Source organism: Vicugna pacos, chromosome 29, assembly GCF_048564905.1.
Source record: "Vicugna pacos chromosome 29, VicPac4, whole genome shotgun sequence".
NCBI classification, from domain to species: domain Eukaryota; kingdom Metazoa; phylum Chordata; class Mammalia; order Artiodactyla; family Camelidae; genus Vicugna; species Vicugna pacos.
This window is the reverse complement of record NC_133015.1, coordinates 20662139-20679733: the sequence shown is the minus strand read 5'-3', so window position 1 is coordinate 20679733 and position 17595 is coordinate 20662139. Positions and strand designations below refer to the sequence as shown.

Below are 17595 nucleotides of genomic sequence, written 5' to 3'. Positions count from 1 at the left end.
GAAGTAACAGTGCACTTTGCAGAGGCCCTGGTGCCTGATCCAGGCATTAGTGACTTTAATCTGTTCTCGGTAAGAGTCTTTGTTGATTAATAACTAACAAGCAGCGTTTCCGCGTGTGACCGTGTCATGACTTGACTTCCACAAGTGCCCTTAAAATGGAACCGGGGACACTCATGTCACACCTGCTGCTGCTGACCCCGTTCAGTCCTGGTGGCTCTGGGGGCCTCACTCACCTGCCCTTTGTCCCTGTGAAGGTCTCAGTATCCCCATCTTGTCTCCAGCCAGTTCATTCACACATTTAAAGCCAGTGGTAAGAATGGTAGTTTAAAATTCCTGGTGGGTTCAGGGCCGGAAACCAATCCCATTAGATGAATTTGTTTGTCTGTATTTTGCAAAGAATTAGGTGACCACACCCCCGTCCCCAGGGAGAGGAGCTGAGCAGACAGCCAGGCCCTGATTAGCCCGAGCTGCCAGACCGGTGCTGCTGCGTAATTCTAGTTCAGCCACCTCAGCAGCTGCTGGGAGCTTCGCCTGCTGCCTCCTGAACACATGCGGGTCTGGGGTCAGGGAGGAAGCGGGAAGGGCTTGGCTCCCCAGGAAGAGGCCTCTCTGATGCACCCAAGTCTCTGAACAAGCAGAAGTCTCTTTGGGGGGTTAGGGGTAGAAGTCTTGCATGAAACAGAGACTGGTTTTTGTTTTCTCAAGCTTTGGTTAATTCAAGATAGAATTTTCAGACCTGACGAAATGATCAGGTGAGGATGAATGTGGAGGAAGACTTGGGGATCGCAGTAGAAATGTGTGCTCAGATCCCCTAAACGCCTAAAAATTATCCTGGAAGACGCACTCCCTTGTGCTGCCGCCCTTTGGCTGTACTACTAGGCAGGCAGACACGCAGACCACTGCCCTTGCGCTGTAATTGTTAGAACTCTGCTCCCGTTTCTTAGTTTCAGAACAGATTTTGTTGCTTGTGTTTATATTCAGCTAGTAAACAGTTCTTCATTTCTTTAGTGTTTTAGGTTCCAAATTTTCTGTAGGTATCTGGCCCTTGGCTTGTTTCTGCCACTTCTGGCTTGACAGTCTGTTGTTGAAATACAGTTTCTACAGACAGCAAACATTTGTTTGTTGGAAAATGTGGTTTTTTTCCCTCCCAAATGCTGAAATGTGTGGCACTTAAAAACTTTGATCCCTTTTATTCTTCCACGGTTTTATGTAGCCCTGACTTGGAGCTAGTGGACCTATGTGCGTGTGGCCGTGAACACGAGTGTAGCGTCCTGGTCCCTACAGTTTACAGTGGGCTTTGAAAGCCAGTTCATTGTTTTGGGTAATAAAAAACCTTTTCCAGTATTCCCGTCATGCTGTCCAATCTCTGCAGGTGCTGAAGAGAAAATTTTGGAAGAGTTTAAAGAAACACACAACGCGGACTCTCCAGATTTTCAGCTCCAGGCGATGATCCAGGCTGCTGGCAAGCTCGTGCTGATTGACAAGCTGCTGCCGAAGCTGAAGGCTGGTGGCCACAGGGTGCTCATCTTCTCCCAGATGGTGCGCTGCCTGGACATCCTGGAAGACTACCTCATTCAGAGACGGTGAGGCCGCCACTCCGGGAGGCGCAAATGGGGCTCCGCGTGGTCTGCCTCCAAGGGATGTTGACGACAAAGGGGACGGCCTGGGGACACGTGTCCCGTCTCTTTGTAGAAAGCTGTGGATGTGCGCGGCAGTCACTCCATGCGATGCGTACCTCTGTGGGCGGTTTTGTCTTTCATTTCTCTCGTTCGGCGAGGGGAGGACAGTTCTTACCAAAAACTGAAATTGTTGTTTGGCTGTGAGAGGTGCCAGGTCTTAGAACTTCGATATTTCGCTGGAAGAGAAGTAAAATGAACTTTCATCATTGGGGGCACTCAACTAATTGTGTGAGAAGCTATAGCAAAATTTATTTACTCTGAAATTATTTCTGATCAGTAGTATCATTCTGTTCGTACGCATCCCGGGTTGGGGAACTTGCTTAAAAATACCAAAAGAAATTAAAAATACAAAACAAAAACAAAAAGCCAAGGAATTTGCTTCCGTTTGTCAGGCCTCCGTGTTAACACTGACGTTTTCCAGGTACCCGTACGAAAGGATTGACGGCCGGGTCAGAGGCAACCTCCGCCAGGCAGCTATCGACCGATTCTCCAAGCCTGACTCCGATAGGTTCGTCTTCCTCCTGTGCACGCGGGCAGGAGGCTTAGGCATTAATCTCACTGCTGCTGATACCTGCATCATCTTTGATTCTGACTGGAATCCCCAAAATGATCTCCAGGTAAACATGCATGAGAATCTTCCTGAAGCCCCCTCCCTACCTGCCTTAACGTCGTTGTACCATATCGGAGAATCCACAGTCAAACCAGGAAATTAAAGTTACGTCGTCACTCAGGCAGTGTCCCATGATCGAGGCAAATGAGCCAACTAGCTATCAATTTATTAACAACGTAAAAGTAATTTCTTAGTGTGTTAACCCTCTTCTGCTTAACTGCGCCTCTGTTTTTTTGGAACAGGTGCTCTTATAACTGACAGTTGATTCTCTTCTTTCTCTGGTAGCCATCACTTTCCTTTCTCTTCCAGGCTCAGGCTAGATGTCACAGGATAGGACAGAGCAAGTCTGTGAAAATCTACAGGCTGATCACAAGAAATTCTTACGAAAGGGAAATGTTCGACAAGGCTAGCTTGAAGCTCGGTCTGGATAAAGCCGTCCTGCAGTCCATGAGCGGAAGAGAAAACGCTCCCAATGGGGTAAAGCCTGCTGCCCAGGCCCTGTGCGCATTCCAGCTCCTCCCGGGAAGAGATGACCCGGCTCTGATTGTTTTCCACCCGCAAGATTTTACGCATATTTTGTCACACTTTCCCCGGTTATAACCCAGGTTTACCCGCTTTGAGGAAAATGAAGCCTTTGTTTAGTCTGCAGACATTTCAAGTCTAAATCATTTTAAATATCTCTCTAAAACAGGTACAGCAGCTTTCCAAGAAAGAAATAGAGGATTTGCTCCGGAAAGGGGCCTACGGTGCACTCATGGACGAGGAGGACGAGGGGTCTAAGTTCTGCGAGGAGGACATCGACCAGATCCTCCTCCGGCGAACCCACACCATCACCATCGAGTCTGAGGGCAAGGGGTCCACATTTGCTAAGGTGCGGCTCGCCCCGAGGAGGAAGGTGCTCTGTAGCAGTGTGACCGAGTTCGCGTCCAGCGCTCAGGAGAGGCCCACGCGGCGTCTGCTTTGTATTGCGCGTTAAGAAGTTAACTCCCTACAGAGCCCCTGGTGCACAGACCGCTCTTCGTTTGTGTTTTGGGGTCTCTCCTCTGTGTATGGATGGCATCGTGGTCCCCCTCACCTTGTCCCACATGTGCCTGCCAGCACCCCAGGCTCGTGCTTCCCTTGCATTACAGACCCCGTCCTCTGTCCGTCACCATCTTCCTCCTTTCTTGACATCCTGATTCCTGATGTAGCCCTGAGAGCAATCAACTCACTCCTGTCTTTCAAGTCTCCCATCCGGGGGGGGAGGGTATATCTCAAGTGGCAGAGCGCATGCTTAGCAGGCACGAGATCCTGGCTTCATTCCCCAGTAGCTCCTCTAAAAATAAACAAACCTGATTACCCACCCCCCACACATACCAAAATAAAATAATTAAATCATACAATAATAAATAAATTGAAAATTTAAAAAGTCTCCCATCTGCTTCCCCTCCGACTACAACCCTGTCACTCTTCCTTCAGGGCTGAGAGCCACACAAGCAGTGTCTACGCTGCCCTCCACCACCTCCCTCTCTGCTTATTTTCCAACTTCTAGCCCCCACCTCTCTGCCCCCTCCCCTGGGCCCCTTCCGAGGCTTCACCCATCCACACCCAGGCCCACGCTACGCTTTCATTTTTAACAGCTATATTGAAATGTAATTTACTTACCATAAAATTCACCTACTGTAGGTATGCACTTTGATGCCTTTACTGTATTTACAGACTTGTACAAGTATCCTCACTTCTCAGTTTAGAACTTTTCCGTCACCCCATTACCAGCCAGTCTCCCCACCTTCCCCACCTCTCCTCCTCGAAGTCCTTGGCAGCCACTGATCTGCTCTCTGTCTCTAGATTTGCCTACTCTGGAGCCACACGACATGTGATCCCTTCTGTCTGGCCTCACTCGCAGCGTGTTGTAGCGCGTATCAGTGCCCCTTCCTTTTTATTGCTGAGCAGTATCCTTCTGTATGGCTGTGCCTCGTTTACCTGTTGACGATGGACAGAAAGATTGTTGATCCATTTACTAGTGGATGGTGAAGTTTGGTGATTATGAATAATGTTGTCACGATCTTCTGTGTCCAAGGTTTTGTGTGGACGTGTGTTTTCATGTCTCTTGTGCATGTACCAGGGATGGGATTGCTGGGTCTGTGTTAACTCCGTGTTTGACCCTTTGCGGAGCTGCCAGGCTGTTTCCTAAAGTGACTGCCATTTCCCCTTCCCACCAGCAGTGTTTTAGGGTTCTGATCTCCACAGCCTCACCAACACTTTTTGTTGTCTGACTTTTTGGTTGTGACCGTGTTACCGGTGTGAGGCGGCCGCCTGCTCGGGTTGGGTCTTGTTTCTTTTATGCTACTTAGCATCTTCACGTGTGCGGGTTGGCCATATGTGTGTGTGTGTGTGTGTATAAAAAAATATAATCTTTGGAGAAATGTCTATTCAAATCCTTTGTTCATCTTTCGAGTTGCCTTTTTTAATTGAATTTTAAGAATTTATATAATTCTGGATAAAAGTTTTCCCATCAGATTATACAATTTGCAGATATTTCTCCTAGTCTTTTCTTGGTGGTATTTAATTTTAATGAAGCCCCGCTTACGCCTTTTTTTCTTTTATTGTTTGTGCCTTTGGTTTAATCTAAGGTCACACAGATTTGCTCCTGTGTTTTCTTCTAAGAGTTTCATAGTTTTCGCTGTTACCGTTAGGTCTCTGATTCCTTTTGAGTGAACTTCTGTGTGTGGTGTGGGGTAGAGGCCCAGCTCCCCCTTTTGCATGAGGATATTTAATTCTCCAGCTCCTGCAGTCGTCCCAGCTATGCCAGTCCTGAAACGCTCTCCTCGTCTGGGCTCTGTGATCCCACACCTTCTCCCTCACGTCTTTCTGCCTTTTTTCAGGCTCTTTCCTCAGCCCTCACAGGCACTTCAGATCCAGTGGGTGCAAAAGCAGATTCCTCTTCCCTGCCCCTCCAGCCTCTGTGCATGTCAACACCCAGAGTTGGGTGCTGAGGTTTCCCTGGCCTTCACATCCTCTCAAATTCTAACTCTAATTTGACCTTTTAAAGACTGTCTTCCAGGGGAGTGGATATAACTCAAGAGGTAGAGCACATGCTTAGCATGCATGGGATCCTGAGTTCAATCCCCAGTACCTCCTCTAAAAATAAATCTAATTCCCCTCCTCCCTGCTAAAATTAAAAAAAAATTAAATACAATAATAAATAAGTAAAAAATTAAAAAAAAAAGACTGTCTTCCATACTGTCTGCTTCGCTTCATTTCTGGGGGCCTCAGAGTTCCCGCTGCCTCAGGCTGGAGTTCAGACTCTGGTAACAGGACACGCGAAGCCCCGGCCTCTGTCCCACCAGCTTGACCTTGGGCCCTACCCGCTGAGCACCTGCACCGCCGGCCACGGCCCGCCTTTCTTCTCTGTGCCTCTGCCATGAACGTTTCCATGTGCTGTCCTCTTCTCTGAGTTTCTGACACTCTGGTCCAGGCACTCCGTTCTGGAGAGCCTGTCCTCTCTTCCCAGTGGTGCCCCCTACCCCAGTGGAACCTGGTCAAGGCCCTCCTCTCCCTGTCGGGTGCAGGCACCTTTGTCACCTGTTGTTCATTATGTCTTGTATTTCCTGCTCGGTCTCAGCCCCTGGACAGTGAGCTGCCTGAGGGACGGCCCTGCGTCACGTCCCATCGCGCCAGCCGGCACACGGCGCACAGCGGAGGGCGCCATGTGGGCGTGATGAATGAGTGAGAGCTGCTTTGCATTTTGCCTCTGAGAAAAGCATCTCAGAGTCATGCATACTTTCCCCTCCTTTAGGCCAGTTTTGTTGCCTCTGGAAACAGGACAGATATTTCCTTGGACGACCCGAATTTCTGGCAGAAGTGGGCCAAGAAGGCCGAGTTGGATATCGATGCCTTAAATGGGCGGGTGAGTGCGGGTCGCATCCATGGTCTATCTGATCTCACCCGGGGTGACCTTTTCAGAAGTTTCATGGAGATCTGCTGTCTTTTAGAACAACCTGGTTATTGACACTCCGAGAGTGAGGAAGCAGACCAGGCTGTACAGTGCAGTGAAGGAGGACGAGCTGATGGAGTTTTCGGACCTGGAGAGCGATTCCGAAGAGAAGCCGTGCGCGAAGCCGCGGCGGCCCCAGGACAGGTCCCAGGGCTACGCCAGGAGCGAGTGCTTCCGAGTCGAGAAGAACCTGCTTGTCTACGGGTGAGTCAGATTCGTGGGAGAAACGGAATTTTATTTTAAAAATAGTTAGAATTCCAGGTGGCGTAGAAAATTTGTGTTTGGATTCCTGTGCCTCCCTGCGGTGCAATGGAGGGAGAGTGTTTGCAGGGCCGTTTGGTTGAAGAGCTCAGAGTCCTGCAGATCCTGGGGGTTTGAGGGGACCTTGTCCCTTAAGGAATTAGGTCAGATTCAGATTTACTTGCTGATTATTAACAAAGAACGAAGTCTCAAAATTGCAAAATCTCTTCCTAGTTTACCTTCATGTAAAATTACCCCTATGGCAGTCTTCTACTACTTTTTCTAAGTAAATTTTCTAACTAAATTTTCATAAAAATTTGTTAAAGGCAGTCATCTCACTTGTAAAGCTCTTCCAGCTCATCTGAAACGTAAATGGTGGTCTGAATGTGTTGTGTTTCTCTTGCTGGACCGCAGTCCCGGAAAGGCAGGACCCTCATCTAATCTGTCTCTGAGTCTCCGTGCCGCCCGCGCGGGGCTCTGAAAGGCAAGGCGCTCAGCGAACACTGATTCTGTAAATAAGCTCTGGTGCATTGTGGGGCTGTAGGCAAATCCTATTCAGATGGAAAAACTGCCACCGAGACAAATATTTCTATTGCTCTGATGACACCCTCTCTGTGATTTTTTTTTTTCTTCCAATGGATCACCATTAGTCTCAAAAGGAACAAACATTCTGTTACCAGTGCACCAGGCTGTCACCTGGCCCCAGTCTGTCCTGTGGCCCTTTCCACCGGCGCTCTGAGCTGCTGTTAGGACAGAGGCTCGCCCTCTCCCACGTGCCATGCTCCGTCTTGTCCCTGTGTTTCCAGAAGCTTCCCCGCCCACATTCCCACAGCACACAGACTTGACGGGCCCACCACCTCCTGCCCCTGACCTCTGAGCAGGCGTGGCCTCAGCACCCTGCACCTGCTGACACCCGTCCCGTGGCTCTGAGTAGTCAGCCTCTCCCACTCAAGCCCCAGCTAACAGCTCCTTGAGGTCCAGGGCCCCCTCTGTGTCCTCAGGGAGAGCACGGAGCCGGCAGACACCGTGAGTGCTGGGTCATTGGTGGCTCATGGTGTCACTGAAGTTCCGCTGAAGCCCATCGTCATCCCCGCAGTGGTGTCCCCTCTCCTGGTTATCTCCGCAAGCCGGGCTTCTCTCTCGGCCGTCCCTGCGTGGCGGACACTCTCCCTCTGAGTCCTTTGTTACTTTCCCTCCTTCTGTGTTTCAGCCTAATGATCAAAGTTGAGAATTTTGCTGATAACTTTAGAAATGGAATGTATTAGTAACTGGTGAAGCTAGGAGGCATCTTAGGGCATCTGTCTTTCAAAAGCCCTCCCCCTGCCCATAGACATCCCAGGTGCTGAATACGTGCTACACTCGTGCTACACTCGGGGTGCTGTGCTGGGACAATCCCAGCCCCGCCCTGAGGCCGGCAGGTGAATGAGTAGAAAAGGCAATAAACTGTGGTAAAGCTGGCTGGGACCCATAGTGCCCGTGGGGCGGAAGCCTGTTCCCTCTCCTTTAGGACACACTCGGGCACTGTCACCCCACTTCTGGGGTCAGGGGATAAAAGAAGGAATTCCACAGGGGGCGGCATGGATGAACGTCATGAATTAGCTGGGGCAAGAGTGGGTGTTGGGCGTTGGGCAGGGAGAAAAGAGGTCCCGGCAGCAAGAGCCTGTGTCCAGAGGCCTAAAGGCGAGGGCCGGCCTTGCGACTTGAGGAACTGAGAGGAGTTCACTGATGCCGGGAGGACAAGGCTGGGTGGGCACTGTGCCCTGCAGCGGGGCTTGTCCTCGGCCCACGCACTGTAACCGGGGCCTGCTGGGCTCAGACGGTACCTGCCTCTGTGCTGTGTGCTGTGGGCTCTTGCTCCCAGCATACCCTGACTGGACGGCCAGCTTCCCGTGTACTGTCACAGTCTCCCCTCACCACCCTCTCGACCTCAGGAGTCGGCACCTCCTGTTTCAAAAGGAGACTCAGACCTTTTCATGGCCTTTCTTTCATTACTGGGGTGCCCCTCGGAGGTGGGTAGGTGCAGCCATACCTCTCAGCCATGTGCGCCCCTGATTTGGGGGCGGTCACACCCACCCCGAGTCATCTTTCATCTCAGCTGGTTGGTCAGCATCGCAGTGTACAAACCGCGCCCGAGCGAAGCGGCCTGCCTGGCTGGGAAGCAGCCCCGCGGGGTGGTTATCCCAGTGGCGGTTCAGCTCCTGCCCTGACACCTGTTCTCTCACGGGCGTTTTCAACTCTTGCACCCTGGATTGGTGTCCTGTCACCTGATGTAAAATGCCGCTAGTTTGGGCCTGAGATTTCTGAACGCAGCTACCTGACCATGAAACCCAAGCCCCAGATGTAAACTCAAAGGCACCATCCGCTTGCTGACTTTGCTTTGCAGCTGGGGACGGTGGACGGACATCCTTTCCCACGGGCGCTACAAACGTCCGCTCACTGAGCAAGACGTGGAAACCATCTGCAGAACCATCCTTGTGTACTGCCTCAACCACTACAAGGGCGACGAGAACATCAAAAGCTTCATCTGGGATCTGATCACGCCCACAGCTGACGGCCAGACGCGGGCCTTGGTCAACCATTCCGGTAGGACGCCTGATTCCACGCTCTTTGTGTGCGAGGTCCCCGGGAGCCATAGGGGATGCTAGCGACGCATCCTCCACCCCGCGTTTTCCTGCCTCGAGATACCCAACCCTGACCCTGACCCTGACTCTGTAGTTGTGGTTGTATAGAAGGCTTCTATTATAAGTACTACTATGGTTCCAGGTTTGTCAGCCCCGGTGCCCAGGGGGCGGAAGGGTAAGAAGGTGAGAGCCCAGAGCACGCATCCCGTGGTGCAGGACGCAGACTGGCTGGCTGGCTGCAACCCCGACGCCCTGTTCCAGGAGGACAGCTACAAGAAGCACCTGAAACACCACTGCAACAAGTATGTCCCAGAGGGCGGGGTGGGAGCTGGTTTCCCGTCCTGTTCTTAAATGTGCGTGTTTTTAAGCGTGTGTGTTTGTACACTGTATATTTTATATATAATATATATATATATATATATATATTATATATATATATATATATATATATATGACTGTTAAACTGTAATTACTGTCTTTGCACGGCTTCACTGTTTTTCTTGAAACGTGATGCCAAGTGCCAGAGCATCATACCTTTAGATGACTTTTTTTTCTTTTTGGTGGTAAAAGATAGGTAACACAGTTTTACCATTTGAATTGTTTGTAAGTGTACGAGTCATTGGGAGTAATTGCATTCAGATTGCTGTGTACCCATCACCACTGTCTATACCCAAGGCCTTTTCATTGACCCCAGTATGAACTCTGTCCCTATTAGAAAATAACTCACCTTCCCTGGCCCCTGGCCACCACTATTCTAGTTCAGTCGCTATGAATTTGCCCATTCTGGGTACCGCATAAGTGGAATCGTACAATATTTGTCTTGCTGTATCTGGTTTATTTACTTAGCATAATGTTTTCAAGGTTCACCCACGTTGTAGCTTGTACCAGAATTCTGTTCCTTTTTATGCCCGAATGATGTTCCATTGTACTTTTCTACCACATTTTGTTTATCCATCCATCCATTGAGGGGCACGTGGGTTGGGGGACACCTTTTGGCTGTTGTGAAGGATGCTCTGTGCGCGTTGTGGCTGACTAAGTTTTAACCACTATGCCTTACACAGTTATGGCTAGCTTTCTGTGATCCTGCCTTCAATTCACAGCTTTCAGTGGAGAGACTGCGGAGTTTACATGTGAGTTTTTGCTTCGTAGTATCTCAGTTGCTGGGTCCTTTTCTTTTTCCTGTGAGCTTAGAATCATTTTCCTTACCTTGATTTCCAGAACCTGCTTATATATAATTGAAGACTGTGGGATCTGAATTCATTCCGTTGCTTGGAGCCCTGTGAGCTGCCTGCATATTAAACTCGCATCTGTCTACACACGTTGATTCTCTCCTTCCTCTGAGTTGCGTTTTTCAGGATGAGTGGTGCAGGCGGCACTGCCCCTGACAGCTCTACGCTTCCTGGCTTTGGGCGACCAGGGGCGAGTTTCTCGGCCCCTTTGAGACTCCCTTTTCTTGTTTGTCCAGTAGAGGTGAAATAAGTGTATCTTTCTCTCTTTTGAATAGTGCAGCAGAAGTCTGAGCACATAATGCTGGCAGTGTGCCAGGCGCTTCCCATGACTCACCCATTTGCGCTGTCTAAATAGTGCTGTTTTATCCCCAGTTACCAGATGAGGAAACCGGGTCTCGAGCACTCCAGGCCCCTCAGCTGGTTGAGGGGGAGTGCCCGCCCGGAAGCCTGCTTCCCCTCAGGGCGTCAAAAGCCTCACCTGAAGTAATTCCTGGGACCACCTGCTCCTCCTGGGTCGCACTGACTAGTGACTCTCATCCCTTTTTAAATTCAGTGGTGCTTTCAGGGACTGGCTTTGGTTCCCACTCTTAGATTCTGACGGACAAGATGTTTCCTTTCTAAGTCTTCAGAACCATTCCCTCAAGCCACTCCTGGCGTCTAAGAAACTGTGGCTCCTGCCATGGCAGGATGGGCCTCTCTGCAGTCCCGGCCGCTTCGAGCTGTTAGGGAACTGCTTTTCCTTTGTGGCTCCTGTGAACGGGGGGTCCATAACCTTCAGAGTTCTGGATTCAGACAAACTGTAAGTGAAGTGGTCTAGTGTGGGAACAAGGCCTCCTGTTCCCAGGCGCCAGCGTGATGGTGGGGGTTTCAATCTCCCATTCTGCTGCCAGTAACAGGCTTCCATAGGGTCCCCGCCCCAGTTAGCATGTGAGTTGCTGCTAGTGTCCTTCACATCTTCCCCTGCGTCCCAGGAGGGGACGGGCAGCGCCCTCTGTCCCCTCTGGGACGAGCGAGGCGTCCAGTCGTGCTGTGCTCCTGCCCCGAGACATCTCAGCATCTGAAGTGAGGAACTGTCGACCAGAGAGAAAGCGAGACTCAAATCGAGGGACCTCCTAGGGAACAGCTGGCCGGTTCTCTTCAAAAGTGTCAAGAGACAAAGTGTCTCGGGTTGAAGGGGACGAAAGGGACAGGACAGTTCTGTGTCCCACGTGGTCCTGGCCTGGGTGCTGGTCACTCAGGGGACAGCCACTGGAACCAGAGCCCAGTCTGGGCTAAACTGCAGGCTGTGAGCCCCTGTGGAGTGTGGGCTAGGTCCCGGCAGGATGACGAGGGGACAGGAGGTAGCCTCCGACCCTGGGAGATTGCATGCAATGAGTCAGACAGACTGGGCTCTGGTTCCAGCAGCTGTCCCACAAGTGACCAGCATCCAGGCCAGGACCACACAGGGCATGGGACGGTCCTGGTCCCTTTTGCCCCCTTCAACCTGGTTCAGGATGGCACAGCTAATTTTTAATCTTATCAAAAGAAAGAAATCTTCCAAAGAAAAAGGAAAAAAAGAGTCGTCCAGAAAGATTGCTCACCTTGGAGCACAGTCAGACATTTACAGCCTTGCACTTTGCCCGGCTGGCATCCAGGTTGGTCAGGAGCCGTCTCCTGCTGGAGAGGAAAGCGGGTCACGGGGTGTCTAGTCACACAGGACCAGAGTGGTCTGTCGCAGTGAAGCTGCCGCACTTACCATTTTGGTCTTTTCAAGGACAAGGGTCTCCCGAGAGACAGTATGCAGTGGTAGAGTCAGAAGGCCTAAGTCCCAGGGGTCCATGCTCAAGGTGACTCTGTGACCTCAGATATGTCGCTGGTCTTCTGTTGGCTTCCCTTTTCACGTTTGTAAAATGGAAATTGTAACTTCCCCTACTTCATCCAAGGGTCACCGTGAAGATCAGATGAGCTGGTGTATGGAGATGTGGCGCTCTGGTTGTAAAGTGTCCTCTAAGTGTGTTATGGGACAGTCCAGCCAGGGACCAGCACTTGGTATCGTCCACTCACGGCCACGGAGGTGGTCTTCAAATAGCAGTCCTGAGTGCACACGGGGGGCCGTCCAGCAAGAGATGCTAGACATGGAGTCGGCAGGCCTTTGGGATGTATCAGGTGGGCCTTAATGAAAGCGTTATGTTTGTGCCATTGAGGAGATCCAAGTGAGATTGAAAATGTGGTTCCTAGAATTCCAGGAGTCTTTGAAAATTGATTCCTTGAAACTGAAAACACCAGCGAACTGGGCACATTTAGATCTCCTTTGTGATGTTTTATTATTTGTCAAGCTCCAACTCAGGCTTCTAGATAACATAGAAGAGAAAGGTTTACTGTTCCTTAAGGGAGAGGAGTGAGGGTCTACCCCACCGCCATCTTTCTTTCTCGGAAGCAAAGTTGTATAATCGGAAAAACCTGACATTCCATATTGAGGGTTTATTGTAAGGTAGTAAAACCAGATTTTATATCTCGTTTATTCCTACAACTTCTGATGTGCTTCCAAAAATGGTATTAAGGCAGCAGCTGAGGAAATTTTATGAGATAATGAAGCAGAACAGTTACTGAAAGCCATCTGCTCAGTTGTTTACAAACTTGCTTCAATACTTCAGAGGCAGTGGTGGGGTACGTGTCTGAACTCCACAAGCTGCACTAGGTAGGACTAAATGAAGTGCGCCCGGGCCGGGCTGAGCTCGGGCCCTCTCTGTGCAGTGGGAGCGGTTGCCAGGCAGGCCTGTTGGAAGCCAGCAGAAAGCACCACACAGAGGTGATTATGTGCCACCATCTGTCACGCTTCAAGCCTACCATACAGCATGGCTAATCAGCCTTGGCAGGATGATGGATGAACAGCAGCAGCTGCCAAAAGCCACTGTTGGCAAACAGTCCTGAAGTTAAGAACTTTTCCCCCCTCTGTCTTCCTCTCCAGGGTCCTGCTGCGTGTCCGCATGCTGTACTACCTAAGACAAGAAGTGATCGGAGACCAGGCCGAGAAGATCCTGGAGGGTGCCGACTCAAGGTTAGTGCGGGCCCACGCTCGTTCTGCACCTCGTTGCAGTGATCCGGGCGGTCGGAACAGCCCTCGGCTCCCGTCTCAGAGCTCCGTAAACCCGTTAGGAGCACAGCTCCCTTTTCGCATCTCGAATGCTGTGTTTGTCCTACCAGCTCGGGGATGTGATGAGAATCGGGAAAAGCCCGTCTGCACGTACGTGTGGACGTACAGAAAGGTGTGAACTAAATTACCGGGGTGCAGAGATGTCCTTTAGGGTGGGACACCGTGTGTTAAAATTCACTTTTTGTCCTGGAAGGACGTGGCTGGGCTGACTTCTGCCCTTTCTTTCAACCTTGGCTGTTTCGTCCCCCGCCCTTTGCCCCGCGATGCTCAGGTGCTTATCGTGGGAAGAGGGGGCATGTGTTGTGTTCGTCATTTGGCATTATTCTTTAAACTGGTATTTGTTTCAAATATCACATAAATGGTTGCCTCTCTAGCGAAGCTGATGTGTGGATCCCGGAGCCTTTCCACGCGGAGGTGCCCGCAGATTGGTGGGATAAGGAAGCAGATAAGTCCCTCCTGATTGGAGTGTTCAAACACGGTAAGGGGCGTCTCTCGGGGGCCGCATCTCGACTGCGTGGCTTGGTCTTTATTTAGAGCTCTTTGCACGCTCTTTCCAGACTCACAATATTAATAAGGATAGTTCCAAAGGACTCTTGGCGTCTACTGTGTTCCTGTACTAAAAATCTAATATGAACTGTAAATATCAGATGCTGTTTTTGAATGTTTGTTGCGTATTTGAGAAGAAAACATCTCTTTCTTGGCTGTAAATAAAATCAAAACCATCTTTGTTTTAGTGATAGCCAAGTTGGTCCTATAGCTCACCCAAAACTTCGCTTCCGGCTTCCGACCCAGCTCCCCTCACGAGCCCTGCCAGCCCGTGTCAAAGTAGCCAGTGGGCTTAACCTCTGCTATTAATCTGTACAAGTGCCTCCTGGGCTTTGTTCCAAGCAATATTTCACAAATGTCAGTGCTGAGAACTCGCGGCTCCCCTGAGTGGGATGCAGCCTTGTTAACTTTGAAAGGCTGGGGACGGAGAACTGGCGTGATATATACGGTGAACGATTCCTGATTATAATCCCGAGTCTCTGGAGGTCGCGGACGTATTCTCAGCAGCCCAGCCTGACTAAAGGGGAGAATGATGGCTTATAAAACCTTTCATGATCACAGTTTGGCTTGCGGCTCTGCAGCGGTTAGGAGCAGCGTGTTGTAGGACACGTCCTAATTGAATTGTGCTGTTCCGCCCGTGTGCCGCAGCCGGGTTTCGTGAGCTCAGCCTAAAAATCATGTTCCCGCAGTGCGCTGCTGGGACCTGCCTCTTCCCATCTAGTCAGCTTGGGCAGTCAGAGAGCAAATTGCAGTTTGAACACCGTGGAGGGAGCAGTGTCATCTTACTGACATGCATCATCCTAAACCTAATAAGACAGGTTCGCTGGCCTTACGTGGACGGGGGTTTTTCAGCCAGCGGCCCAAGTTCCTGCAGGACAGTGGCTGTTGGCAAGGAGGGTGGGGCAGACTGCTGCAGACGTCATCGAGGAACGTTACAAAGCCTTGTAAATGCCAAGCAAAATTAGATCTTGGGGTACTAGGGTCAGACATCTTTCCGGGCATCTTGCAGTTTCTCTGAACCTGGTTTTCTGTTCGTATTTGTGGTTACTCTGATCACATCCCTGAAAATGTAACCTGCCCCCCACCCCCAGCCTGCCCTGGGATAAGCGTTCCATAGAATGGGCTGTTACAGCCCCGTTCATTCAAACACAACGTAAATGATCATCCTGCTTGATAAATGAACTTGGTGTGTCGTGGCCGAGCTGTGACTCTGTCAGTGACAGGCCTGCCTTCGTTGTTTCTGTGTGTGTCCTCCGTGGGCTGGTGGGTCTGCACAGGGTACGAGAAGTACAATTCCATGCGAGCTGACCCCGCGCTGTGCTTCCTGGAACGAGTTGGGATGCCTGATGCCAAGGCCATCGCTGCCGAGCAGAGGGGAACAGACATGCTAGCAGATGGCGGTGACGGGTAAGAAGGACGTTCTAAAATTTTAATAAACTTTATGTCAGTGTCGCACCCACTGGCAGGGTTCAGGTCTTACACCGTATCGTGCACTCCATTGGGTCTGATTTGAACCTGAGTAATGTTTACCAGTATCGTCTTTATATGTCACAAATGACTAGTTAAACACAATATATGATCAGTATAATCCGCAGCTTGTTTGTCTTTTCCAAGTGATGACGGTCCCCTTGACACATTACCCACCCACCTCCCTACACCCCACCCCTCCTTGGCCGGACGTTTTTAAATACCGATAGAGTCACTTTTGATGTCAGACCCAGAATTCAAAGTAGCTTCAAGCAGGTGGTTCCTCTTTCCCGGGCTCCCTTCAATCTCTTGCGAATCAGTGTGATTTAAACATTTTTTTAAATTTTAAATAGGGGAGAATTTGATAGAGAAGATGAAGACCCAGAATATAAACCAACCAGAACGCCATTCAAGGATGAAATAGATGTAAGAACTGGAGTACATTGACTTTTACAGCAGCCGGCAGTAAAATATTATATGCCCGTATAAGGCTTGTTAAACTTTATAGATAATGGCCCTTTCTTTAAAAGATAAAGCAAAATAAAGTCTCAAATTAAAATAATTTCTCTTTCTCGCTTTGCTTTCGAGGAATTTGCAAATTCTCCTCCAGAAGATAAGGAAGAACCCCTGGAAGTACGTGCCCCAGGTAGGGCTCCCGGCAAGTCCAGGCGGAGCTGACCAGCAGTGTGCGAGCGCTTCACGTCGGCAGTATCTTAAAGCACAGTTTTGTCTACACTGATGCATCTCTTTTGGAAAGAATTTTTGTTCTTGTTTGCTCTTGGTTTTTCATTACTTTGAATTTCTTTGATAAAATAACTTTTTCTTTGGTTTAGGATAATGTATATATTTATGTTTTCCCACCAGTTAATGAAAACTTTTAAGCATCTTTAGAAGTCCAGCTCTTGGGAGCAGGGCATTTGCTCAGCACCTGAAACACTACCGGTTTGCAGAGAATACTGCACTTTTTTCCTAATGTAAAATCCTTAGCTAACAATTATGTGATTCTTTTTTATGTTCAAGATTATTCCATTACAAGAGAACACTCTTACGCAGTTCGTAGCCTAAAATGGGTTTCTTAATATACGACTGATGAATGAGCTTGGTTTTTTTCCCCCCGCTAAGGAGCTGAAAAGGAAGTGGGTTATAAGTTCCATGGCAATATTATTCCTTATTTATATTTTAAAAACGAGGGCACTGCGATGCCCTTGCCCACACTGTCGTTTGAGTGTTCGTGAGTCATCTTGTTTTGATGGAAGCCCTGTGTTTGGCAAGGCCGCAGCTACCCATTTCAGACACGTCGTTTCCACTTCCCCAGGCAAGCACAGCGACAGCGGTGCTGATTTAGGCCAGCTGTACTGGCCCAACACCTCAACGCTGACCACCCGTCTGCGCAGGCTCATAACTGCCTATCAGCGCAGCTATAAAAGGCAGCAGATGAGGCAGGAGGCCTTGATGAAGACTGACCGGCGGAGGCGGCGGCCTCGGGAGGAAGTGCGGGCCCTGGAAGCCGAGAGGGAAGCTATCATATCCGAGAAACGGCAGAAGTGAGTTCCTCGAGGGCTTTGCTCGGCCCCAGTGCCTTCCTCTCTCCTCTGCTCCCCTCCGCCCCCAGGAGGCAGGAATCGTATCCAGGATAAAGTATCCAAGATAATGGTTAGCGGAGCAGCCCAACCCCCACCCCAAAGCGAGCACCGCCAATGAGGTTTAGGGGAAAAGAGGAAAAGCAAGTCGTAAACTTGAAGCCTTTCTACTCACGTCCAACCCCAGCTAACGTCTCCTTCCTGACAGGTGGACCAGAAGGGAAGAGGCGGACTTCTACCGCGTGGTGTCCACTTTTGGGGTCATTTTTGACCCCGTGAAACAGCAGTTCGACTGGAACCAGTTTCGAGCCTTCGCCAGACTGGACAAAAAGTCCGACGAGAGTTTGGAGAAATACTTCAGCTGCTTCGTAGCCATGTGTCGGCGGGTGTGTCGGATGCCCACGAAGCCGGATGACGGTAGGTTCAGTAGTTCGCCGGGTGACCCAGGTTCTGGACCGCGAGGCCCGCGTGGCTGCGGGAAGCAGCCCGGGCCAACACGACTGTCCCCCCGCTG

The 17595-nt window shown here is 50.2% G+C and overlaps 1 protein-coding gene and 1 long non-coding RNA gene across 7 annotated transcripts in view; one reads left to right on the top strand and one right to left on the bottom strand.

The window, feature by feature from the left end:
- Window positions 1-17595, top strand: part of CHD7 (chromodomain helicase DNA binding protein 7) — a 170414-nt gene that overhangs the window by 141082 nt on the left and 11737 nt on the right. For all 6 annotated transcript variants that reach the window (XM_072951914.1, XM_072951919.1, XM_072951917.1 and 3 more), the window contains 15 exons: window positions 1373-1583; window positions 2101-2296; window positions 2599-2766; window positions 2981-3160; window positions 6068-6178; window positions 6264-6469; window positions 8889-9088; window positions 9269-9428; window positions 13303-13392; window positions 13863-13966; window positions 15312-15441; window positions 15855-15927; window positions 16090-16147; window positions 16817-17045; window positions 17290-17498. In XM_072951914.1, the coding sequence (XP_072808015.1) occupies window positions 1373-1583; window positions 2101-2296; window positions 2599-2766; window positions 2981-3160; window positions 6068-6178; window positions 6264-6469; window positions 8889-9088; window positions 9269-9428; window positions 13303-13392; window positions 13863-13966; window positions 15312-15441; window positions 15855-15927; window positions 16090-16147; window positions 16817-17045; window positions 17290-17498 (2325 nt within the window). The remainder of the gene's footprint in view (window positions 1-1372; window positions 1584-2100; window positions 2297-2598; window positions 2767-2980; window positions 3161-6067; window positions 6179-6263; window positions 6470-8888; window positions 9089-9268; window positions 9429-13302; window positions 13393-13862; window positions 13967-15311; window positions 15442-15854; window positions 15928-16089; window positions 16148-16816; window positions 17046-17289; window positions 17499-17595) is intronic.
- Window positions 370-17396, bottom strand: LOC140690272 (uncharacterized). Its single transcript, XR_012065490.1, has 2 exons — window positions 17257-17396; window positions 370-1855 (listed from the first exon to the last, which is right to left on the bottom strand). It is a non-coding gene; the product is annotated as an uncharacterized lncRNA (long non-coding RNA).